This window comes from Prunus avium, chromosome 1 (genome assembly GCF_965620075.1).
Source record: "Prunus avium chromosome 1, drPruAviu1.hap1.1, whole genome shotgun sequence".
In the NCBI taxonomy this organism is placed as follows: domain Eukaryota; kingdom Viridiplantae; phylum Streptophyta; class Magnoliopsida; order Rosales; family Rosaceae; genus Prunus; species Prunus avium.
This window is the reverse complement of record NC_142284.1, coordinates 21,091,812-21,118,336: the sequence shown is the minus strand read 5'-3', so window position 1 is coordinate 21,118,336 and position 26,525 is coordinate 21,091,812. Positions and strand designations below refer to the sequence as shown.

General features: G+C 41.8%; 2 protein-coding genes across 6 annotated transcripts; one reads left to right on the top strand and one right to left on the bottom strand.

Moving 5' to 3' along the window:
• The first annotated feature begins 12,929 nt into the window (after window positions 1–12,929).
• On the top strand, window positions 12,930–18,850 carry LOC110744958 (putative GPI-anchored protein At1g61900). 5 transcript variants are annotated; one of them, XM_021944995.2, is made up of 9 exons: window positions 12,930–13,175; window positions 14,272–14,280; window positions 14,364–14,407; window positions 15,465–16,319; window positions 16,911–17,156; window positions 17,264–17,281; window positions 17,937–18,077; window positions 18,263–18,310; window positions 18,671–18,850. In XM_021944995.2, exons 1-9 carry the CDS (start codon window positions 13,150–13,152, stop codon window positions 18,742–18,744), a joined length of 1,461 nt encoding a protein of 486 aa, XP_021800687.2. In that variant the 5' UTR covers window positions 12,930–13,149; the 3' UTR covers window positions 18,745–18,850. The 5 variants fall into 5 exon arrangements, with proteins under 5 accessions (XP_021800687.2, XP_021800692.2, XP_021800690.2 ...); XM_021945000.2 differs by having other exon boundaries at window positions 12,931–13,175; window positions 14,231–14,280; XM_021944998.2 differs by lacking the exon at window positions 14,272–14,280 and having other exon boundaries at window positions 12,932–13,175; window positions 14,281–14,407.
• A 6,976-nt stretch (window positions 18,851–25,826) lies between these two features.
• Window positions 25,827–26,525, bottom strand: LOC110755352 (defensin-like protein 1). The gene is made up of 2 exons (XM_021956526.2): window positions 26,415–26,525; window positions 25,827–26,211 (listed from the first exon to the last, which is right to left on the bottom strand). The coding sequence occupies exons 1-2, from the start codon at window positions 26,470–26,472 to the stop codon at window positions 26,042–26,044; spliced, it is 228 nt and encodes a 75-aa protein (XP_021812218.1). The 5' UTR covers window positions 26,473–26,525; the 3' UTR covers window positions 25,827–26,041.

Here is a 26,525-nt window from a genome sequence, read left to right as displayed (position 1 = left end):
TAATTTGTCTTGTATTTTCAATTGCCGTTGGCAAAATTTCTGAACATCTTAATGCCGAGGGCATTTTTAATTTAAGTAGTATCTTGTTTTATTACTTGTGCATTCTTATTGCCGTAGGCTAATAATTGCGTAGGATAGTTGCTTACGATGGCTTACAGCCAAGTTTCTTGAGTAGCCAAGTGGTATTACCTTCGGTAGACAAAATCGAAGGTAGTGCGGTACTGCCGTTGGCTCAGAGAGTTTAAGTAGTCTGTGCATGATGAGAATACCGTAGGTAATTCCAGAGCACTGTACTGCCGTTGGCTCGTACCCACTGCATATCGTCGTTCAACTTTAAACAAAAATTGATAAAGCTAAATTGGAATCGGTAGTAGACATGTAAGAGCACAGCTATCAATTGCCATAGGCAACGTTGCCGTGGCTCACGTTAATGAGCCCTACTGAAATATTTTATTTTGGAAAAATATTGACAGGCTATAACGTTCCGAACATGTGCAACTCTGGATCATCTCGTTTTATATATAAGTGCCGTATGCAAAAAATACAAGTTCCTCCCTGCCGTTGGCTAGGGGGGCTTTATTTAAAATAACTCTTGAGATGCTCCACATTCCATGGGTGACCGAGGGTCTTTCCATCTGTGCCTCGGAGCCTGTAAGTGCCGGATCTAAGGATGCCGATGACTTCATAGGGTCCTTCCCAGGAGGGTCCGAGGGTTCCTTCCATTGGGTTTTTGGTTGCAAGCGAAACCTTGCGCATAACCCAGTCTCCGATTCTGAAGGAACGGGTTCTGACCCTTGAGTCGTAGTACCGAGAGACGCGATGTTTGTATGCTTCGTTCCGAAGGTTGGCTGCCGTTCGGCGTTCTTCGATTAAGTCTAGGCTTAATGCAAGTGCAGCCTCGTTCGCCTTTGGTTTGAAAACTTCCGTTCGGTAAGACGACTCGCCGATCTCGACTGGGACCACGGCTTCCGAGCCGAATGCTAGGCTAAAGGGAGTTTCCCCTGTGGAGGTTCGGTAGGATGTCCGGATAGCCCACAGAGCTTCGGGAAGCTTCTCTAGCCAGGCTCCCTTGGCACTGTTGAGTTGCCGTTTCAAGAGTTTCTTTATAATTTTGTTCACGGCCTCTATCTGGCCATTCGATTGAGGGTGAGCTGGGGAGGCGAAGAATAGGTTGATTTTGAGGCGAGTGCAGAACTGCCAGAAGAGTTCCGAATCAAACTGTCTGCGGTTATCGGTGATGATGGCATGTGGGATGCCGAAGCGGCAACAGATGTTGGTCCAGACAAATTCCTCAATCCTCGCTGCCGTTATGGTGGCTAAGGCTTCAGCTTCCACCCACTTCGTAAAGTAGTCAACGGCGATGACCGCATATTTAACCTGTCCCTTGCCTTGCGGCATAGGCCCGATCAGGTCAAGTCCCCACTGTGCGAATGGCCATGGACTTACGATCGGTGTAAGAGGTTCGGCAGGAATGTGCGGAACATTGCCGAACCGCTGGCACTTGTCGCACCTCTTTACCATAGCAATCGCATCCCGATGCATGGACGGCCAGTAGTAGCCTTGCCGGAAGGCTTTGTGGGCCAGAGATCTGGAACCGGAATGATCACCGCAGACACCGTTGTGGATCTCCCGAAGGACATATTCACCCTGCTCTTCGGTGATGCATTTCATGTAGGGGGTCGTGTAGCCGCGTTTGTACAGAATGTCATTGATGACAATGTATCTTTCCGATCGGTAACGCAGCCTTCTCGCTTGAACCTTGTCTTCCGGGAGGGTACCATTCGTTAAGTATATGTATATCGGCGACATCCAGGTGTCCTCATACCGTACGGCACATATGTCAACGGTGGTGGTGCTTGGCTGGGCTAGGATCTCGACTGGGACCTTTCGGCCAATTTTGTCGTTAATTGCATTAGCCAGTCTGGCTAATGCGTCGGCATGGCTGTTCTCTGACCTGGGAACTTGCCGAATCTCGTAGGCCTGAAACTGCCGAAGCAGCAGATGTGCCGATGATAGGTAGGCAGTCATAGATGCGTCCTTTGCTGCGAAATCGGCGGTGACCTGGTTGACGATGAGTTGTGAATCACTGTGGATGCTGACCTGCTTAGCCCCCATGCTCTTTGCTAGCCGAAGGCCAGCTAAGAGGGCTTCGTACTCTGCCTCGTTATTGGATGTTCGGAAACCAAATCTGATGGCATATTCTATCTTGGTTCCATCGGGGGCGGTGAGTACTAAGCCAGCTCCGCACCCTTGTTGGTTTGCCGAGCCATCCACGTGTAGGATCCAGATAGGAATTGATTGGTCTAACCGGCTACTGTTCGGCAGGCCTTCCAACGGAGGGGTTTTCCCAGGTTCTGGTGCCTCCGAAGGTGTTAGTTTAGCGATGAAGTCTGACACGGCTTGTCCTTTTTCGGCAGGTTTGGGTTTGAACTGTACGTCTGTTTGTGCCTAATAAATCACGGCCATGAGCTGGCCGAAGGAGCCCCTTTTCTCGGCCCTGGCACTTGCTCGTAAAACTGAAACGCAGCGTTTCAACAAGGTGCTTTGCCTTCCTGAAGACAAAAGAAAAATGCTAAGGCATGATCATCTCGGCCTCGAGTGCAGGCCGAGGCCGAGGCCGAGCAAAATCACGGCCAAAGGCATTAAAGGCGAATCATCACGTGAAAACAGGGTCCCAGGCTTCATTTAATGAAGTAGTGCCTCTGTTTATTGCAGCAAACCCACTGACCACGAATAAGCATTTAATGCACGAGGGAAGGTGGGAAGTGATTGAAGTCAGGATTTGGTGATGAGGATCAGAGTGATTAGACGTAGACATTCTCACAATAATTCTGACAGCTTGAGATATTAGGTCATCAGCTATCAAGGCCATAAATGCGTCTCCACGGCCAGAAGCGCAGAGTCCATGATCGGGGCGGCGGCCGAGATTCACCAGGATTTATGGGGTCACACCACCATACTTCACGATCCCAAATGTCGATTGGACTACCCACTTGCTCAAATCAGGCTCCACCATGCAGATTTTCAGCCTCGATTACTCCTTCAGGAACTCTTCCTATAAATACAAGGCTCAAGCTACATTCAAAGGGTTCAAACACCAAACCAAAGCCTCCCATGGAGCAACTTATTTTTTCCTGTAATGCACTTTCAATATCTTTACTTGCTTTCCTAGGAGCAGTGTTAGACTGTAAGGAAAATTCATTCATCAATATATCATACGACCCTTGATTTTCGAGGCGCCGGAGCACCATCCCTGTTGTTCGTTCACTCACCCCATATATCATACGACCATCGCTCCCTGAGCAACGCGCCGGAGCACTGCCCAAAACTCACCACCAACACCATCACTCAACGGCCTTGTAGTTCAGGCCGTGAACCTAACAGCCGAGACTAGTTCCTCTCTCGGCTACAATCGTTTGATTAGAAGACGAGTTCAAACAGGCGCACCACTTATCCATCCTACACTCATCAACATCTCGACGCACGGTAGACCGTGCTGGCACGCCCGCGCACAACCGCACCGCACCCAAAAGCAGGAAGCCGCGTGTCAACGCATATCCCCTCGGCTCGGAACTCCAGGCCGTGAGATTTGCGCGGCAGACAACGTCGAATTCTCCTAACTCGATCGCCCATTTCACCAGCCTACCGGATGTTTCTGGTTTTTGAAAAACCTGCCGAAGAGGCTGGTTGGTTAGGACGATGATGGTATGGGCCTGAAAGTAGGGCCGCAACCTTCGGGCGGAAACGACCAGAGCCAAAGCCAGCTGCTCGAGTGGAGGGTACCGAGACTCTGCCCCTTGTAGGGCTTTGCTGACGTAAAAAATCGATAGCTCTGCCTTCTCTGGTATCCGTATCAGTACTGAGCTGACGGCAGTGTTGGATACCGATAGATATAAAGAGAGAATTTCCCCTGGGAGAGGTTTGGAAAGTAGTGGCGTGCTGCCCATGTAGTCCTTCAAGTCTTGAAACACCTTATCGCATTCGGCGGTCCACTCTATATGGTGCTTGCCCCCTTTCAAGGCTTTGAAGAACGGTGCACACTTGTCTGTGGCTTTGGAGATGAAGCGAGTGAGGGCTGCCACTCGTCCGATAAGGCTCTGGATGTCCTTCTGTGTCTTCAGTACCTCCATGTCGATTATGGCCCTGATTTTATCGGGGTTTGCCTCAATACCCCTTTGGCTGATCATAAAACCGAGGAATCTTCCCGAAGATACGCCGAAGGCGCACTTCGTCGGGTTGAGTCTCATTCGGTAATCCTTCAAGATGCCGAACATTAGGGATAGGTTCGCCAGATGTTCACCTGCCGTTCGGCTCTTTACTAGCATGTCATCCACATAAACCTCCATTGTGTTGCTGATCTGCTCGGCGAAGATTCGGTTGACCAGTCTCTGGTAAGTTGCCCCTGCATTCTTTAGGCCGAACGGCATGGCGTTATAACAGTATAGACCTTTGTCTGTTATGAACGCCGTGTGTTCGCTGTCGGCAGGGTGCATGAAAATCTGGTTGTATCCGGAGTATGCGTCCATGAAGCTGAGCAGTTCGTGACCGGTAGTGGCGTCAACCAGCTGATTGATGTGCGATAACGGGAAGCTATCCTTCGGACAGGACTTGTTTAGATCGGTATAGTCTTGGCACATTCGCCATCCACCTTTTGCCTTCCGGACCATGACTGAGTTTGCCAGCCAGTCCGGGTATACAGCCTCCCGGATGAAGCCTATGGTCATGAGTTTGTCTACTTCGTTCTTCATAGCTTCATACCGTTCGGCATCATAGGATCGGCGCTTTTGCCTGACAGGCTTGAACGCTGGTGAGATGCTTAGCTTGTGGCTGATGACATCAGGGGATATGCCCGGCATGTCGTTGTAAGACCAGGCAAAGACTTCCGAGTTTTGCCAAAGGAACTGGATGAATTCGGCGCGGAGGTTGGCGTTTAGCATGGTGCCGATTTGTACGCACCGGTCTGGCTGACCCTCGTCTAACGCCACGATTTCAATATCTTCTGCAGGTTGTGCCATCGGAGTAGGCGTTTCTTCCCGTGGATCATCCACTGGTTCATTACCGTTAGGCAAGTTCACGACCGTGAAGGTCTCCTTTTGCTTCTGAGGGGCTACCGATTTCAATGCTGTGGCGTAGCAGTTCCGAGCACTCAGCTGATCGCCCCTGATTGCCCCCGTACCGTAGCAAGTCGGGAACTTCATAAGTAGCATGTGGGGGGACAAGTGGGCCTTTATCGCCGTGAGTGCCGTTCGGCCGACAATAACGTTGTATGCCGTCGAACAGTCCACCACAAGGAACTGGTCGTAGACCATGGTCCTTCGTGGGGCTATGCCGAAGGCGATCGGCAGGCTGACACTGCCGATTGGCTAGACCAAGTCTCCGGAAAAGCTAAGGAGAGGCGAAAGTTGTCAGTTGACCTGGCTGTCATCTATTCCGAGTTCTTTAAATGCATCGGCGAAGATGACGTTTACCGAACTCCTAGTGTCTATCAGAATTCGCCCGACATCGAATTCAGCAATCTCTGCCCGGATGATCATGGGGTCGTCATGTGGGTAGATGATTTCTTCCTCTTCCTCCTCGGAGAAGGTGATGGGCTCCCATCTGACCTTCGGCATCTTGGTGTGCCGGCTGCTCTCAATGCCGAGGACTTGGGGGTACTATGCCGCCCTGACATACTGCTTCATTGACCGGTTAGATGCCCCGGCGAGGGTTGGGCCTCCGCTGATAGTGCTGATCATATTGATTTGCCGATTGGCATTCGGCACTGGCGCCTGCTACGGCCTGGCTATGTACTGATCCAGTTTGCCTTCCCGAATTAACCGCTCGATGATTTTTCGCAAACTTATGCAGTTCTCGGTATTGTGGCTGTTCTGCTGATGATATCGGCAGAATTTCCCTGTATCCCGGCCATCCTGCCAAGCAGGCTTCCGGAATGCGGGCTTCGAGATTATCTCATTTTCGTTCATCAGCACCGCCTCATAGGAGGTGTTGAGCAGGGTGAAAACTTCCGTCCCCTGATTATGAGCTGGTAGTGGCGCTCGGTAGCTATCCCTGCCGTACCTGCTCTTATTTTTCTTGGAATGCCCCTTTTGAGAGCTTCCGGCATCTTTGCGCTTGTTGCTCTCAGGATATCCGGAAGGTTGTGCTATCGTCGTGAATGGCGATGGCTGTGCCGTGGTGGGCCGCTGTATGGGTTCATTCTGCCGAGTCGTGGGCTCGGCCCTCGAGTTGAAGTATTCTGCTTTGGCGTGGATTGCCGCTTGCTTCATGAGCTCATCGTACGTTCGCCAATTGCTGCTGTGTACCAGATACCGAAAGTGTGAGGACCGTAGGCCACTCTTGAAGGCGCCGTAGGCTGCTCTGTGATCGGTATCCGGACACCTCCAGTATTCATGGCTGAATCGTGCGGCATATTCACGCAATGGTTCGTCATCCCTCTGCCGGATGGTGTATAGGTCGTCGGCAGAGTACAATCTGTCCGTTTAGATCATGAAATGGTTCAGGAAGATCTGCTTCAGCTCGTCGTAGGAATCGACCGTCCCTGGTTCCAAACGGTATAACCAATTCAGAGCCGCCTCTGTGAGCGAAGAGGGGAACAGCAGGCACAGTCCTTCGTCGCTTAGCCATCGGCATCCTACGGCCGACTGGAAAGAGTGAAGGTGCTGTACATCCCTATCCTGCCGTGAGTGCCTTATGCGCTCGGTGAAGGATCCTGGCCGAAGCCTTCCCCAGTCTGGCTCTTGCGAGCGAGTCCGATCGTCCTCCATTTTTTGTACCCTCTGAAGGAGAAGGCGAATGATAGGGTCCCTGTCTGGTATCTCCTCTGCAGTTTGATGCACCGACCGCTGCTGGGACCTGGCAGGGTTGATCTCAGAGAACTTCGTCGGGGTTGCCGAACGGTAGGATGATGACCGTCTTGAGGAAGGGGCGTACTCTTGGTCAGACTCTGTCGTGGATTCCAGAACCGGTATCCTCCGTATCGGCGACTTCCTCCCCAGATTTCTCAGTCGAGGGTCGTCTAGGTGCGCATTTATCCTGATCGGTGATTCCTGCCGTTCGACTTCCCGATCCAACAACCTGTGTCGGTAGTCGGAATAGACCTTCTTCGACACATGAGGCTTATTCTTTGGTGCCGGGATGACCAATTGTTTAGAAGGCGTAGGCGTTGCCTTCGCCGCCTTCTTGCCCTTCCTCTGCCGACAGAGAGTCTGTAGGCTCTCGGACGTTCAATCGGTCTGAATGTTTTGCGTTTGCTGCTGGTTCAGCAGCTGTTGTGTTTCGTCCACCCTGGACGAGAGGAAATTGTTGTGTTCTTGTAACCTAGCCATGTCCTGCTGAAGGGACACGACTTGGGCTAAAAGCTCCGCATTTTCAGCGGGTTGGAGTACAGGTGGCTTAGTTGCCGGGGTGTATGGGGGCGCTGGGCTTGCTCCGCCTGGCATACCGTACGGCATCCCCTCCTGCGGTAGGAACGTAGTTTTCGAGTTGGTCCCCATATGTTTGGGATAAAGGGTCGATTTGTTTATCGCTTCCCACAGACGCCGCCAAACTGTTGACGCCAAAAAGTGGTTCTCTGAGTTAGAGGGTCAACTTAGTAATTTTATACCTTCGATATCCTCAATGCCTCGGTAGGGAGCGTGATCTGCAATATGAGCAAACGCTCGGTAAGGCCCAAGGCACCGGTGTGGTACCGGCCGAAGGCTCTCCGATGCTTAAGTAAGTTCGGGATTAGAAAGTTCAACTGACAGATCAATAGGCTTGCATGCCGTAAGTTCTGATTACCTCTATTTTGGGGTGTTTGGCCTCTTTTATAGGCATTGGGAGGTGTGCACTTTGTTGATAATTTCGATGTGGGACTGTGGACGTCGCTTGGGAGCATGCCACGTGTCCCAGGAGTGGGGGTTACCCTAATGGAGCGATCGGAAGGTAGGATGCCGAAGGCATCTCTGACCAGGCGCGATTTCTTCCACGTGTCTTGTTCTCATTGGATGTTCATTTTGGGTGTAAACAGGTATTATTGTAAAAGGCAACTTAAAAAACTCTCCCCATTGTGCGGTTCCTCTCAGTTTTTTTTTTTTTGCTCCATTAACCTCTTCTCCTCTATGGCACCCTTAATATCTCTCCAGCAGTTGTGGCGTTACTGAGTTGTTTCTCTGTTCGAGCAGAGTCTTATTCACTCTCATGGTAATATTTTTTTCCTTTTTTGGTCAATTGATTTTTCTCTGATAATTGTTCAAACAATTGTTTTGGATGATTTGATTTGGGTCAAATAATCTTCAATTGTTGATCCCCGGGAGGTGGGGGGTGGGGGTGGGGTGGGTGGGGTTTCCATAAAACAGTTGCAACATGATTTACGTATACAGAGACAGGTAATATTATCTAAGTTCATAAGCAGAGTAAGAGTTAGTGGACATCTGTTGAGGATTGTGTTCTTTCACATTTCATACTGCAATTCTGCATATATTTTTCGGATTGTATGCCTGACTTGATGATTTACAGGTTGACAAACTGAAGGAAATTGGACAATTACAGAGTGAAAAAGATTCTGAACCAGCATGCATACGACCTACTCTTTGACTAACCTGTGCTATAGCCCAGGTGAATTTGTCTTTTTAAGCCTAAACTGATACACCCATCCCACCCAATGAATATCCCTGCACTGCACTCTCATATTCCCCCTTCACCTCTTTTTCTCTCTTTTTCTTTTTGGTACAAAAGGGGCCAAAGGCCAAACACAAAAAACCCCTGCTTCTTTTTTATTTTGGTCGAAAACAACCCCTCTTATTTTCTTTTTTGGTAAAATGTAACCCCCCCTTCACTTCACATACCCCTTCACTTAGAAAATATAAAAGAACTATGTACTAGATGCGTTTTGAGGGGTAAAACTCATTATGTCATCATGATTAGGTGTAGTCTTTTGTTATCAATGAATTTCACTTCATACTGTCAAGTTTAATAGCTATGTGTGTAAGGTTAATTTAGCCCACCCCAATTTGAAATCCTGGGTCTGTCCCTCATGCTCTTTTTATTTTTGTATGGATCATTAAACAAAATTGCAAAATAGTAGAACTGGTTTCTAATGTTGTGTTTGTTTCATGTTGGATTAGAGGAGAAATTGGTCGATTAGTAGATGAAAAAGGTTCTTTGGATTCAAAAGAGGTTAGCAGCCCCCTCCTTTTATTGTAACCTCATTTGATTGCCTACATTCCTTTTTCTGTGCAGGGAATATAAAAAACTCTGTGGGCATGTAGGTCACTATAGAAGTAGGAACTATAGAAGTCTTTTATGTTTATTGCGTGTTTTTTTTTGTGCTTTTTGGTTGGTATAGCAATAGGAAGTGGACTTTAGGAGAGCAAATATGGAGTGGGGATGGTAGGAACAATGGAACCCAGTTCGTCACTTTCTTTCAAGATTGCAAATTGTCCTAACCAGTTCTCACTTTCCTCCCTGTTATTACAACTTTAGATGCTTTGTTTTAAGTGGCAGGGAGCTCTCCCTTGACGTTCATTTGGTTTGTGGCTTGGAGTATAGTTCAATTTGGTAACCCACTAAATTGAAATTAATTTTGTTTGGAGTTTTCTGTTTGTTTTCCCCAAGATTGGTCGGTTGCTCCAATTTGGTATTTGTGTTTGTGTTTTCTGTTCTTCTCATATGATGCACTAAACCAAACCGCTTTCTGTGCTTGATAATTCATAATACAGATCTATTTATGTCGTTTTGTTTGGCTCCTTAATAACATGAGTAATGCTATTTGGACACACAACATTGACACACTTAGTGACATCCGCTGATGTGTCAATGTATCATTTGCTCTTCTTTTCTCCTCGTTTTCTATTCAGCGAATGATACATTGACACATCATCGGGTGTCAACTAAGTGTGTAAATGTTGTGTGTCCAAATAGCATTACTCTTATAACATAACTATGAACTCTTAAATCTTCTAAATCTCTAGAATTAGTTCGATTGTTTCATGTTTTGCAATCCAGCCAGGGACTAAGGGATCTATCCAGTCTCTCAAGCTGTGTTTATTGGAATATTTTGCCATCCTCTATGGAACGAGATGATAAGAATGGTGTCAACATGCTTACATGACACAGGAGCTTCAACTGCCGCGCATTCTATTACAGGTGAAAACAGGATAGCAAGACAGAAAAATGGACTAGAATGTTTTGGGTTATAGGAATGAATAATAATCATTCGATTTTTTTTTTCTGCAGTCACAGCTTCTAATTATTGACTTGCTTGAGAGGTTGATACCACCTTTTTTTTTTTTTTCCTATTTTTGATGATTGTATAGAAATGGATATCTACATGTATTCATGAAATGTGCATATGTAGTTATTTATGTACAAAATTTATGAAGATAGAAGTTTGTGACATACAACTTAGCACGTAGCATGAGAATAAAACATGTGTGAACTTAGACCCAAATGGATGTAAATAATTATGCAGATGGGCTACCCGAACTTGGACCCATTTTTTGGGACATGCGCTGGCCTAACCCAGTAATATGGGGAAGGCTTAGCTCGGCCTGTTGTTTAAAGATTGGTTTAGCTCGGGCCCTATGGACAGGCTTAGCTAGGCATTGATTTGGAGAGTCATTCTATGATGAGGGTGTCGTATATGAACCATAGATGTGGACCTTCATATTAGCCACACGATTCATTTAAATAGTAATTTCACTTAAGTTTAATGAAATGATCATGTGATTAATATGAAAGTTCACATGAGAGGTCCATAAGTAGTCATTGTCGTCAGGTTTTGTCCAAAAATCCAATAATCGATGACATAACACACATGTTGATCTCACATATTCAATGATACAACACCACATAAATTAAATAAAATATATGTTAAAAAATTATTTAAATATCATACACCCATATAAACACACACAAAAACGAATATATTAAATTAGAAAAAACCTAAGCCCCATGTTCCATCACAAGGAGTGTCGAAAAAATTATAAATATTATAACAAAATTGAGTTTGGGTAGTTACTTTCCATTTTTATTGCTCAAAATGAGTATTTTGCAGCTTTAGGGACAAAGAAAATGTCACAAGGAGTTCGTGCGAATTTTTAGTGTATTTTTCTGATTTTTATTGTATTTATCACAAATTTTCAAAGTTAAAACATGGAAATATGATAACTAAAAGGAAAATAATGATACGTGGCAAATGCTAAATGGTGGCTGTAATTGTTTCTTATGGGTGTTGCCTTGAGTACCGCCATGTGTCTTTTTATTTACTTTTTGTGTTTCAACAAAAAATTTAATAAGAAATTAGAAAAATACACCGAAAAATGCTATAAACTCCTATGACATTATCTTTGACAATGAAGTGTCAAAATAGAACATGGGGTGGCACCACAATGGAAAAGTGGGCCAAATCCTCCCCCTATGGTTCAATTAACGTAGAAGACAATCTTGAGACAACCCAATATAATACTCCTCCATCCCCCTCCCTATCGAACAACAAAACAGAAAGAAAAAAAAATGTGCCAAAATATAATTTTAAATAAGAGAAATTAGAGAGTAATAATTGATCCTAATATAAAATTTTTATTATATTTATTTTTTATTTTTATCATTTTGTATATTGATTTTTCTCAAAGCTATGATTTTCTCATTTTGATTAGATTCCATGTAGTCTCGAAATTATACTTTCTGCTTGCTAAACCCAAGTGCAGGTGTCACGCAATAGTAAATCTCTTAAGTCGAGTATCGTATCCACAGAGAGCGGTATTAAAGTGCACAAAATACTTAAGATAAGTGCAACAAGAAGAATAGGATATTAAACGATTAGAAGAAAGTTCAATAATAATAAAACACTAAGACGTCAGGGTTCTACCTTCAAAATACATATGTAATCCCATTAGTTTGATTCTCACTATGATTGTTCACAATTAAAACCCAATTTAATTTCGTTTAGAGAGAATTTAAAGCATAACCTGTACCTACAACAACAACCTATCAATAAATAATTTCAATGAAATCAAAGCAATATACTATTTTTTTCTCAAATCTCAAAAGCATGAATGTTTTACTAAACTATAAGAAAGCATGAATGTTTTACTAAACTATAGGAAAGCATGACTGAACCTATGAATAAGATTATCAAGCACCCATCAATCGATCAAAGAGAAAAACTAAAATTAAATTGAACAAATCCATAAATAAGAATTTAACATTAAAGCTCCATTCGAATCAAACTAACGAAACCACATAATATCTCGAAGGCTTTCCCCTTAGCCTTAGCTAGGGAATTAGTTCTCCATGACAAAGAAAAATAACTCTAGAAAAATAAAGTGTTTTGGGTCAAAAAGCAGAATCCCTGAGACAAAGCAAGTAGCACCCTTTTATATCAGTCAAACCCTAACCACTTAGGATTTATTTAATCCTCCTTGAATTTAACTTCTCCACAGTCCTATGCATGCACGTTAGCTTCCTCTTTTGATAAGTGATTGATCTCCTCTTTTACTTCATCTATTTTGCACTCCAGTAAGATACCCACATAATTCCAATATTATTTGCCTACATAAAATTGGCCAAAGTCAATGCAAAATAAAATTAAACTATATTTGACAAATTAAAAATATAGTAGACCAAAATAAATAAAGTCACGGTACCAACATAAATAATCTCTAAGGATATATTTTAGGGGCATAAACTATGCACTTTTCAGCTATTATCACTCTCTGTTTGGTTTGAATAATCTTGTTTGAAAAGGAAAAAAAAAAAGTGGAGAGAGAGAGGAAGAAGAGGATCTGCTTTATTTGGGTCGGGTTGGGTTGGGTTGGGTTGGGTGGGTGTATGGGTTTTGTTTTACCCGTTTTTACGTGAAACTTAACTAAAGCCATGTTTTAATCTCCACGGTCCAATTTCATCTAACGGTTCATACGCCTGTACGCACCAAGAACGGCTCGTCGTCCACTTTATCCACCCCCACGAGCAGTAAGTAAACACAGTGGAAGAGAGAGAGACCACCATTTTCATGCTTTCAAAGCTCACCTCAGCAGGCTCAGCTCCGCTCCGGTTAGGGTTTCCAAATTGACTGGTTTCCTACACCTCAAAGTTACTACCCCCAAGCAATGAGTGCCTGCTAGAGCTTCCGATCCAAACCCAGAACCCTTTCAATTTCTCACTAAATCTATGTTCTATGGGTTCAACATCTTCAGGTACTTTTCTGTTTATTCTGGTTTTCTTGTACTTGGATATCTCTAATTCATCTGCTGCTTGGTGGCCAAAGTGTTGGAAAATACCAGAAATGATTTGGTGGTAGGTAGCTGTGCTTGCTTTTTCAATTTTCTCCTCAATTGGAAAACTGTGAATCTTAAGTTTTGTTTCTGAATTTTGTTCCTTTCATTGCCTTCTCTTTCCATTTCTCTGCTGCCAAAAGAATGGGAACTCTGAGCTACATTATGTTCAATTTCTCTCCGTGAGTGATATCTCAGATACGTCCTATCTGGGTATTTTCAGATTTTTTTTGCTGCTCTTTTATCCTTTTCCGCTTTTTAAATTAGAAATAATAATAATTTGATTTCATGATCTATCATTAGCCTCATTGCTGTGAAATGAAATTTTAGATGGTATCGTTGTTGTGTGCTTTGTTTTCTGAAAAGATGAAGCAACTCACCTTGAGTGGTTACAGTAGTTGACCCATCAATACTAGGCTTACTAGAAAGTTAGAATTTTGATTAATATGATCTGAGGTGGTGGTTGTGTATCCTAAAACAGGTGGATTTGCCATAATCTTTCTGAACGTATGAGCTTAGAACCAAAGGGTAAATAAAAACCCTCCGTTAGGACGTCTATATACTCTAGTTCTGGTACAGTTAATCTAATCGTAAAACTTCATTTCAGTACTTCTAGTTGCATTGATATTCTTAACGTTTCAAACTACGCAATATAAGTCCTCAGTGTCTAGTCTCTCTCTCTCTCTCTCCCCCCTCTCTCTCTCTCTGGAAATGAGCTAATTTTTGAAGCTTGCATGAGACAAGATGTTCTCATAAGGCTAAAGATGTAGCTAGCAGTGTTCTTGGTCAATAAAAATTATTGCCGCTGTGCCAACAACTTAAATTCTTCTTCTTTGCGTTTTGGAGATTTCATTTTGTGAGAGGCAATATTATTCCTGATACTTGAAATTCACAAATTTTGTCGCTAGTGTTTCCTTTATTGCTGTGATTGCCGAAAATATTAATGTGTTTTATGTCTTTTTATCTGCACTCTGTAGGAGTTAATAATGTTCCCTTATGCATTTGCTGATGCTTGAAGGTGGCACAGGTATTGCTTCATTGACCTGAGCTGTTTTTGGGCATATCACCAACTACTGTAATGATTACTTATGTAAATCTCTATGACACCAGAGGGCTAGTTATGGACTGCTTTCAAACTGTTAGTCATCTCAAAGGTAAGCTTGTAATTAATTCTACCTAGCCTGCTTTGGAATTTTCAGTAGGGTGAAGGAAAAGAATGGGAAATGTCAGTGAAGCATAAGTTTGGTTTTTAGATGATATGACTACATAAAGTGTGGTAATATATTGTAGTCTCATTCACTACTGTAGTACTGTTATGACTATGAAATAAGTCTCATCCTGTAGTGTAGTGGTGATATATTGTCAGACATCTCCCTTAAATTAATTCTTTTGGTAACCTTTATCTTCCAAGTAATTTTAAACTTGCAGTGTATGGTTCTGTGTTTTTTTTAGCAGCTTGTCTATCAAAAAGGCATCATGGTTTAATGATTATTGTTTGACGATTAATTGTTCCAAATTTAGAATAAGATTATCCTTTTTTGGAGGAATGAACTACTTGGAGTGTGATCTGTACTGGATTCTCACTTGGAATCTGATAGCTGTCTCTATGTTCTGTGATTGTCTTCATGCATCTGGCTATCTCAGTGAACATTCCCAATCTCCCTTGTTTTTTTGCTGCTATTTATTTTTTGGCAGGAAGTGTGGCTGTAGATAGGACGGATTGACAATGTGTCTAACTCATGGTTTAATGTTCTGGTAAAGATGCATTTGTGCTGTTGTTTTGACTATATGAACACAAAAGGCACAATGAGTTTTGTTTGTTTATTAGTTAAAGAATAAGTGATGGAGATGCTTGTACACATGTTTGGAGCCATAGTCAGATGAAGGGCCATGAATGAACAAGTTTGACTGGAATAACACAATGATATACTGCTGGTTATGGTTGGCTTGTGCAGTATTCTCCCTTTGGACGAAACAGTTGCTCTTATGTTTATATATATATAAGACAAACATATGAATAAGAAAATGGATGCAGTCTCATTTGACTGAAAACTTTGCTCTCTTTTTCTCATACACACATATGACTGAATTGCATGTGCCTCAGTTTTAGATACATGTTTGTTGTGTATTATAGTTGCGTTACATTCTTTAGGGTAAGAAGTATTATATGTCCTTGCTACTCTCTGAAGATAGGTTTATGTGTGGTTGCAGGTTCTCTGTGCTGTCAGTTATTATTATTCTTTATCTGGTTATCAAGTTTTCAAGAAGCAGTGGCATTGCAGACAGTCTATGAGCAAAGTCATGTTTCTTCCATTCCAGATCTAGCTAAACCACCTACTAGTGGACTCTTTGGTCCCATAGAAATATCACCTGCTGTTATTCCACATTTCACAGATCCTGATGAGCCTCTTCCACCAATGTACCCAACTTTTCCAACTAGATATGAGCCTGTTTTAACTGGGAAATGTCCTGTAAATTTCTCTACTATATCGAGTATCATGGACAAAACAGCATCTGATTGTTCTCTACCCTTGGCAGCAGTTGTAGGAAATGTGATATGTTGCCCACAGTTTAGTAGTTTGATCCGCATCTTCCAGGGTCTCTATAGCGTCACATCCGATAAGTTGGCTTTGCAAAATTCGGTTGCAAATGATTGTTTTACAGACATTATCAATATCTTAGCCAGTAGGGGTGCGAACAGTACAATACCTACACTTTGCTCCATAAATTCATCAAACCTTACAGGTGGGTCTTGTCCAGTGAAGGATGTTGTTTCCTTTGAGAAAGCAGTAAATTCAAGCAGATTACTGGAGGCCTGCACAACTGTTGATCCTCTTAAAGAGTGCTGCAGACCAATTTGTCAGCCTGCAATCATGGATGCTGCACTTAAGATTTCAGGAAAACAATTTTCATTGAACGAGAATAAGAATTTGGTGGGTGAGTTATCTCATGTTGATACTTTGACTGACTGTAAAGGAGTGGTTTTTACCTATCTTTCAAGGAAACTCTCGCCTGATGCTGTAAATACTGCATTTCGAATATTATCTGCCTGCAAAGTTAACAAGGGTACGTGTTAAAGTATGAAATGAACAACTTTTCATTTTAGACTTACGCACTTTGGGTTCAGCATCTATTTCTTGTTAAGTTTTGTTTTTACCTCTCTCTCTCTCTCTCTCTCTTGCGCGTGCGTGCGCGCCTATTGTTGTGCATTTTGAGGGTGCAAAGAATTATGTTGTATTAAATTTGCAAGGTCGGATGCATAAAAAAAGTTGTATACTTCTATTAATTTTTCTTTTTTCTACTGTAATCATGCAAATTACAATTAGGACCATCATTCATGACAATGCTTATGGGGTAGATGGGTGGTTTGGCGTGGTTGCCAGAGGTTGGGGTTTGGGAGTTTTGGGTGGTGGTTTGGGCTGGCAGCAGTAGCTGAGTTGCTGTGGGGGTGGGGTGGGTGTGTTCACCTGCTTTTGCTCTGCAGTTTTTAAGTTTGATTATGTATTCTATTAGGCTTGCTTTATCTTGTACATCTCTTTCTTTTTCCCCCTGATCGACTCTATGCATCATATGTGGTTTGTAACAGTGCGATGGTTACAGTTACATGTGTTCTTTGATTTGTACTGCCTCTCATGAAAATGATTCTCGGTCGTGCAGTTTGCCCTTTGGATTTTAAGCAGCCTACGGAAGTGATTAAAGAATGTCGCAATGTTGCTGCCCCCGGTCCTTCCTGCTGTAGCTCATTAAACGCTTACATTGCTGGAATACAAAAGCAAATGTTAATTACAAATAGACAAGCTATAGTCTGTGCTACAATGTTTGGGTCCATGTTGAGGAAAGGAGGGGTCATGTCTAATATTTATGAGCTTTGTGATGTTGACTTGAAAGACTTTAGCATTCAAGGTACATCCTGCTATATGTCATTCCTCTCTAGTTTTTACCACTATTTGTTCCTTCATTATATCTGATATATCTTTTTATTTATGGATATATCCCTTTGGGCTCTGAAGCAGCATATGGTCAAGAAGGTATGCTCTTTTTTTACTATCCAATTTCCTTATTTTGTTTCTATATTCATCTGTGATTGCTTGGTATCCAATATTGTGCCTATAGCATTGGAATGGTTTTATACTTTCCAGTAGGTGTTTCCCATAGAGCACCGCATCTGGTAATTGGCATGCCTTATGTGTGACTAAAAAGTTTTCTTGGGCATTTTCCGTGGATCACTTTGAGTGTGCTCTATGATAAGGGATCTTCAATTGAGGGATCCCTCAAATAATTTGAGGGGCACCCTTGGAGAACCCACTCTTCATTGTGTTTTAGTGATCCGACTGTCTAAATTTCAAGTCTTAATTCATAGTCTAACTCTATGACATCAAATGGATGTCAATTAGCTAAGGTGGTTAATATCTGTTTGTGTGTGTAGAGTAATGTTCTATTGCTAGATGTCTAGCAAGAAATGAGCTTTAGTTGAGGGATTTGTCAAATAGCACTACTTAAGGCACACTCTGTGGGTCACACTCCATATGATAAATCGATGATTCAAACTGTTTCGGTGTTCTTGAGTGAAGTTGGATTTCATGTTCCCTTACATGTACTTGACGGCAACCAAAGTAGGTCCTTGGAGTATGATCATCAACTATATTTATAAAGTTTATAATTTTGGTTTTTGTTCAAATGTAGGGTGTCTACTTCGAAGCTTGCCCTCGGATATGATATTTGACAATTTAACCGGCTACAGCTTTACATGTGATTTGAGTGACAACATTGCAGCACCATGGCCTTCGTCATCCTCAATTTCCTCGTTCTCCCTTTGTGGGCCTGGTAAGTGATTGGACAAAGAATGATTTTCCTTTCTTTTTTCCCTTAATAGGTTCAGTATGCAATTTCTCTTTTGAAAAAATAAAATAGTTGCAGTATACAATAAAATACTACTGAGGTTCTACAAATATCATATTTGCCTTTTTACATGAAATTCATGTCCTCATTGCTATAACTGTATTTTGCAGAGATGTCATTGCCTGCACTACCAACATCGGAGACTTTTAAAAATCCTGGTGTGTCATTGCATTCTGCAATTTCTGGCTGTTGTGAATTTTCTGGTTCTTTGGTTTTAATGTGTTTAACAAAGTTTGCAAAATTGACATGCATAATGATATGGAAAAAATAAATCAATGCAATATTTGGAAATGTGAAAAATGAAATTTGCGTTAGGTGCTTAATGTATATATATTCAAGATTTACTGTGGCCAATCTAACATGCGGTGTTATATTTCCTTTTTTTGTTTTTTGTTTTGGTATAAGAAACAAAATGGTTGAGCATACGTCTACCAGTTTTGGTATTTGTATTTTCCCTTACCCCGAAGACCTTTTTCAGAGACGATGTCTAACATTTTGAGAGCAATGTTTTGATGCAGGCTGTCGTGGTGGTCGGGTGGAATTTCTGATACCCATTGTTTCATTTTTTATTTTCAGTACCTTATTGTACTGAAGAGATTTAGCTGAGGGTTAAGCAAAGCTGGTTTGATTTGAGTTAGGGGCTTTTGAAAATTGGTTTTGTGGATTTTATGTATATGAGTGGGTGGCCTCTCTCTCTCTCTCTCTCTCTCTCTCTCTCTCACACACACACACACACACATACACATACACACGCGCGCGCGCGCACACATACCTGATGAAACACAAACACAACAACAGAACTGTTAAGGTCAAAACAAGCTGATCAAATGATAGTAAGCAACTAGTTATAACGTCATGTTACCTTATTGTGATGGAAATTATTTTTGGGAACATTGTGTATATATAGAGAGTGATTCAGGTGTAATGAGGACAAAAAAATGTTTTTGTTATAAAAAAAGAAAAAGAAAAAAGTAAAGACATTGACTGGTGATTCTTGAGCTGCACCCACACCCATGAGAAAGACCATGTGGAATCCTTATCATGTGGTGGAACGTGATTGATTGGGGATAATAACACAGTGCTATTCACGTGGTATACAAATTTTTCTCCACATGCACGGGCAATGCACCTATTCCAAAAGTTGTTTTGCCCAAAGGCAATGGATCCTAGAAAACTTGGAGGTGCGATTCGCGAGCCCAGGTATGGAAGGAGAAGTCGTTCAACTCGATGTGAGGGAAATGCTTCATGCAACGAGTGCACGGAAGTTTTTCTCCTCCAACAACAGAGATGGACTTTGGGGATGTATTGATCTAGAGAATATTTTCTTTCATGTTAGTTTATTCATTATGTACCTATTGTTGAAGGCCAATGAATCAGTTTGGGGAAGTAAACCTTTTTGTTAGTCAAAAGTGTTGGTTTCATTTCTGTGCAAGCTGACCAACATGGTGAGTTACGCAATCAATCAAATTCAATCCTATACACTAAATGTGGCCTATAGGCTATAGGTAAGACCATCTGGTACGTATGTTCCATTTCTGAAAGGGATTAGATATATAATTGAGATCTACATACAACCAGGGACGGATTCAGGAATTTTTCTTCCAGGGGTCAACGTCTAAAAAGTTAAAAAAATTCTATACAAAATACACCCATAAATTTTTTTATATTAAAAAACCCTTAATTTATTCAAACTAACAGTAACTAACCAAAATAAAACCTCCTTGGCAAAAAATTAAAAAACAAACCTCAACAACTAATCAAGAAAAACATCAATATTCATCCCATAAAAATAAAACGATAAATTATCATTCATATATAAATCATTGAGAAAACAACATTACAAAACACCTATTAAATCAATCCACCATATTTTTATTAACTATATTAACCAATCCACAAAAGCAAAAACCTTATATTAAAATGCACAAAGATTCAACACTAAAGTAACAAACTTTAAACCTATTAACCTACTAAGAAATATTATAAACATTGCAGGACAGTCAACAATGTAATTTATCTCGGTTACAACTATATCGATGTATTGTGTATTAAAATGCACAAAAACAAATTATAAAATAGAATGAGCTAAAATTATGTAATAAAGAAAAATACATGGAAAGGAAAAAAATGTAAAATAAAAAGTAAACACAAAGTAAAGAGCAAAAGGAACAAAGACAAAAATATATACAAAAAGAAAAAACTGAAATGAAAAAGAGGAGAAAAAGCAAGATTGGGAAAGAGAAAAAAAAAAATTGGAAACAATATGTTTAATATAAATATAAATATAAATAAAAAGAGAAAAACAAATTGGAAACAGTACTGCGTTTGAAATGTCCACTGTATTGGGGATTGTGGGCTTTATCGGGTAGCAGCTCCATTGCTTGCTGTTGCCCATGTTTATTTTAATATGTTTAATATAAATAAATAAATATATATATATATATCATTAAATGAAACGGCGTCGTTTCTCCGTGAATCAAAAGACTAAAAACGGAAGCGCTCTGCGTGCAATGCTGCTTGCTGCGCTGAAGTTGAAGTTGCTGCAACCCTTTGAGGCATTTTCTCGAACAGATGGCGGGCATGAATTGCCCAGCCATCTAGCCATTGCAGGGGTCAATTTTTCTTCCTCTAGAGGCGGATTCAGGAGTTGCAGGGGTCACTTGACCACCCTTGCTCCTCTGTGGATCCGTCCCTGCATACAACGTTATGTGTATGCTTCTCCCCGAGCTAGACATTGACAAGTATATGCTAGAATATGTTTGGAGATTGACCTAACCAAGCCTCTCAAGCAGTCGACTAAGGTAGATAGGATTACGGACAATCTCCCTTATCTACCCCAGCTCAAAGGTGATCGAGATGGTCTTTTTGAGTCTTGATTTTTTATGGGCGGAACTCTCCACCTTGAGATTCTACCTGATGATGGCGCAACGGTTATTTTTGTGTGGCAAAAAGTCACTTTTGGTCCTTATAGTTTGGTAATTTTACCACGTTGGTCCAAGTGGTTTCAATTTGGTCAGTTTTGTCCATGTAGTTTCAATTTGATAGATATTGAGGATTGTCCTTGACGTGTGTTGAGGCCCAAAAAATCTAAGGTTGGGCCCAAATATATTTCTAGCCCAGTACAACATTCAATCGAGAAAGAAGCCTGACCGGGGTACGCAAGAATTTGTTAGATGCGCTTGCACAAGTTATGGTCCACGTGCCCCACAAAGCAAATACACAACCTGCCACGCAGAGAAGTCGCAACGAGCCTGTAAAATGTATTGGTTTCATGAACCCGCGCTTATTGTCCTATCAAGCACCGCTTGGCATGGCAATAGCTTGTTACAATACGGCAGAGCTCAAGCACAAACACGCCACATGACACTCAACGTCGAGCGAAAAAAACCTTTATTTTAGTACCGAGCCACGCTACAAGCTTAAGTGGGCCCAAGCCACGCAAATGTCTGGGGCTTGCTGAGTGGGTTGTGGTATGGATGGTTATGAGTGTTCATGAGGCTCAATGATGGTTAAAGGAGTGGAAGTTTTGGGCTGCTTGAGAGCACCAAACTCAGGCCAATTTCTTGAGCCTAAATATATGGGTAAACATAAAAGAGAAAAATAGCCCAGAACCTTAGAAAATACCTAGTATCCATCACCTTAGAGAATATCTAGCACCTTCAAGATACCCCAACACCCTATTAAAACTATTCAAAACCAAGCCATCGTTAAAACCAAGTGAAACCCATGTACACAAGCTGCTGGAAGTAAGACACCTTTTAGACCAGCACCCTTACCCATTCTTTCCTTTGCAAGCTTTGGTAGGAAAACAAGGAGGAAAAGTAAGAGGCACCTCACCCAGGATGGAAGGAGTCAGCTGCAAGAAAACCTTGGAGCCCCAAAAAGCTATGCCCTAGTGTGCTTGGATTAAGGAATTTTCACCAAAGAGGATTGAATCGAAGAAAGTGAAGAGAAATGGAGGAGAAGACTTGGCAAAATTTGGGGGAAGCTAGCTAGGGTTCTTGGGCCAGCAAAGGCTTCCAACGCCTATAAAAGGAGGCACCCTCCTACCCAGCAAAACAACCATCCAAAGCACGACCAAGCAATCGTCAAGCTGCTCGAAAATCTACTCAAGCCACCCATTCTTTTATCCCCATCTCTCCCTCTCTTCCCTCATCAAATCTTCCCAAATTTCCCTCCCCCCTTGCTTTGAACCTCTGTTTCCCATAAGAAATCCAACCTTTCTCTCTCTATTGCTAAACTCACGGAGGCTTAGCTCCCATGCCACAAGCTCCTCAGGCCAAGCCATAATATTGATTTGTAACAAGTTGTCTGTCATGTTGGTGACAGGAACCAAAGTGCTTCTTAAGGCTCCATGAACTTTTCGAAGCACTCTTGGGGCCTGATTCTTGAACTTAGGCACATGGGCAACTTCATCCATTTACTCTTTACAGTAGCCTAGGCCTATTTACAATTGCTGGAACGAAAAAGCCCCTACAACATGCATAAAATGAAATCCCCCCTTTCTCATTAAGGATATTTGTACAATTCCACATATTTTCATATAATTTTAAACTCGGGATTTTGGATTGGGACTCCTGCATATAATTTGCCAAATAGAGAACTTTCCTTTTTCCCCTGCATGAAATCCCAACTTTTTTGCCTTCGTCTAAACACATTAATTGTTAATGAATTTCTCTTTTCGACAAAAATATCAAGTGATATTGTATCACACAATAATAATAATTTCTAATTATCACAAGATTATTAAATTATTTTGAGTGTATAGAATCTTTAATTTATTATTTCAAGTATTGCAGAAATTTTTTGAAAATATAAATAAAATGAATATCTAGAGAGTGTAGGGGTCTTTTTGTTCCAGCAGCCTGACAAATGGGCTTGGGCTACTGTAAGAGGAAGACAAACAAAATTTCCCAGTGCCCGAGTTCAAGAACCAGGCTCCTAAAAGAGTTTTGAAAGATTTGCTGAAACCTTGGAAAACCCTTTTAGGTTCTTTTCACCAATAACTAGATGAACGTAACAAATTGATATGTGACTTGGCTTAAGGAGCTTGTGGCATGGGAGTTAAGCCTTCACAAGTTTAACAATTTGAGAGAGAGAGAGAGAGAGAGAGAGAGAGAGAGAGAGAGAGAGAGAGAGAGAGAGAGGAGCGTGAACTTCTTATAGAGAGAAAATGTTCAGAGTGGGGAAAGAGGAAAATTAGGGGTATTTCTATCTCAGAAAAGGAGAAAACAATGGAAGTAGAAGATAGGGTGTCTAGAGTAAATTTCCAGTTGCTTGACAAAGCTTGGTCACGCTTTGGATGATGATCTTGCTGGGTAGAGAAAGCTCCTTTTATAGGCGCTTAGAACCCTAATTCTATCGATCCTCCATTCTCACTTTCCCTTTACTTATTTCCATTCACTCCTTTTTGGTGAAATCTCTTCAACCAGAGCACATGGGTCACAGGCTCTTTGGAGTTCCAAGGTTTTTATGCGGCTGGACCTCCCCATGGGGGTGAGGCGCCACTTGCGTTTTTCCTTGGTTTTCAAATTAGAGCTCGCAGAGGAAAAGAGAATGGATAAAGTCGTTTGTCCAACGGATATTCCTCCTACGCATATGGATTCCCTTGGGTTCCTGCAATGGCTTCTCGTTGACTGTTATGGAGCTTTGACAGGGGTGGAATACGATGCTAGATTTTTGACAAGGCGCTGGGCTGGGCTTTGTTTTCAATATCGGGTTATTGGTACTCTCTTTCCAGCGGTTTTTTGGTTTCGTCAGGCTGCTGGAAGTAGTTTACTTGTTTCGTTTTTCTTGACAAGGTGTTGGGTGTATTAACGAATGTGGGTTTTTCCTAAGTGTTGCAGCAGACCATTAGATATTTTCCTAAGGCATTGGATCATTTTTCTCTCTCTCATGCTTACCCATGTGCTTGGGCCCAAGAGATGGGCTTGAGTTTTAGGGCTCCCAAGCTGCCCCAAAACTTTCATCCCTTGAACCCTCAATGGGCCTTGTGAGTGCTCGTACTCGTCCATACCACAACCTTCTTAGCAAGCCCCGGATATTTACGTGGCTGGGGCCCACTTAAGCTTTTAGCATGGCTTGGCGTTAGGACAACAATCCTTTTATTTGGCATCGCGTATTTATTTAGCATGTTCGAGTGCTATTATGCTATAATAAGCTATGATCGGGCCAAATAGCATTTGATAGGTCAGTAGGCACGAATCCATAGAGCCGGTGCATTTTGACCCTTTTGCGTGGCGGGTGCAATTATTTGCTTAGCGCGGCGCGTGGCCCACAACTCGCGCAGGTGCGTCTGACAAGTTCTCCTAAGCCCTAGTTGGGCTCCTCCTGTAGTTAAATATTTGTGCTGGGCTAGGAATAAGCCTGGGCCCAACCTTTGGATTTTTGGGCCTCAACAGAGAGAAACATGATGTCTAGATTCTAGAATATATATTAGGAGGGTGCATGGGCTATTCAGGTTTTTGGGCCGTTGTAAGGGGTGAGTCTAATTCTAAAGCCTAAAACACTCTGAAACGGTGTAAATTCTTAGGGAATGCTCTAGTTTTCTTCAATGGTTCTAATCAATAAGAGAAAAATTATGGTAAATCAAGCTAGTCTTGAATCTTAAAACAAAGTATATTGTAGAAATAATTTGGGTGGCGTTTAGAGAATGTGTTTCATCGTGCTGTTCTTAGTTGGTTCTTCTTGGCAATCCATGCCTCCAATCTATAGGCGTTGGGAAGCTCTTTTTCCCCCCAAGATCCCCCAAAGAAACCCTAGCATAGTCTTCTTGCTCTTTCTCTTTACCTAAATCTTTTCACTTATTTCTCCTCACTTCCTCCAATCTGATCTTCATTAGTGAAACATTCTTGAAATGTGGTAGGTGCATAGACATTGAAACAAAACATCGTAATTCCCAAAACCTTCGTGCAACTCGACCTTGTAGAGGCTTCCCTCCTTGGCAAAGCTCTGTCTTTGCTTTCCTTTCTCTTTTCCTGCTTATAGGGCAAAGATATTGTTCAGGGAAAAGGCTAAAGGCTTTCTTTTGCTTGCTAGCTATATCCAGCCAAGTTGAATTTTAATAACTCCAACTTGAATTTTCGACAAGGCTGGTTCGTTCTTAAAGGGGGTTATGAGAATTCTCTGTCGCTCATCCATGTAGTTGGGCTCAAGAAAATGGGCTTAAATTTTAATGCCCCAAATATCCTAAAACCTCTACCTTTTGAACCCAAAATGGGCCGTTTGGACCTTTGTAATCATACACACCACACACCACAACCAGCTTGGTATGCCCTGGGTGCTTATAAGAATTGCGCCCACTTAAACTTATCGGGTGTTTTCATAAAATTTAATAAAATAAAATAAAAACTTATCAAAAAAAACTTATCGGGTGATTGAGCAGCAGAAACCCTAATCATATAGCCTCATTAGTCTCACTAGTACGAATATCAAAGCTTACAGAATTATATTTTCACTTCACATAATACGGATATTTTGAGCCTCATGGCAGTTATAAGAATGAATATTTTTTCGTGGGGAGAGATCCTTATACCGATATTCATGATATTTCATTATATTGTGTACCTTTATTTTAGGTTGAAAATGTACAAGTTTTAAATTCTGTCTTTTTATTATAAAATAAAAAATAAAAAAATTGCCTTGATGAGATGAGATAACTACATACCACGCACATTCCCCAAATAGTAAGATTGTAATTGATGAGGAAGAAAATCATGACTAAAAGACCACAATTAAGTAACCAGAATAACATGATAACACTTCCCTCGATCTAACGCCTGGAAGAAAAACTCATTTATTAATTTCCTATCTAGAGCTAGTTGCATATAACATGGAAAGCATTTTCTTGTACGACCGATCGACCTGGTAAATCAATGACAACCCAGTGATCAACAGAGGCGAGTGCAAAAACAACGGCGACGAAAGCCGCGGCATCTGCCACCGGAGAAGCCTTCATTCCTGCAGACGAGAGCACAGTTGTGGTGGCGCATGCATGGTCCACGGAACCCATGGCTCTGTGACTGACAAACCCTTGCCTCGCTTGGCACCACCATCTCTTCTGCATGCCCACAATCAAATGAATTATTTACCCAACAATTAATAATTAAGGTTTACATTTATGTTATGTGCACAAATTATATATATATATATATATATATAAAATAAACTAACAACATCATGAAGTTTAGTGAAAGAAAGCAAGCAATGGAGTACATAGAAGATTGACAGATGAACAAGAGAGAGTCTTGATGAATCACATACGTGAAGCCAAGACAATGAAGAGCAAAAGTAAAAGCCCAAAGCAAGATTTCCTCTCCATGGCTAACAATGGCTGAAAGCTGCAAATTAAGATGAGATACAATTTCTCTATAT

Excerpts from the sequence above, each read along its gene's own strand:
- LOC110755352 (XM_021956526.2), bottom strand. The coding sequence starts at position 26,472 with ATGGAGAGGAAATCTTGCTTTGGGCTTTTACTTTTGCTCTTCATTGTC. Across the intron at positions 26,212-26,414 it reads CTTCATTGTCTTGGCTTCAC|AAGAGATGGTGGTGCCAAGC; the intron begins GTATGTGATTCA and ends GTGGGCATGCAG.
- LOC110744958 (XM_021944995.2), top strand. The coding sequence starts at position 13,150 with ATGTTCTATGGGTTCAACATCTTCAG. Across the intron at positions 14,408-15,464 it reads AACTGTTAGTCATCTCAAAG|GTTCTCTGTGCTGTCAGTTA; the intron begins GTAAGCTTGTAA and ends GTGTGGTTGCAG. Across the intron at positions 18,311-18,670 it reads GGAGACTTTTAAAAATCCTG|GCTGTCGTGGTGGTCGGGTG; the intron begins GTGTGTCATTGC and ends GTTTTGATGCAG.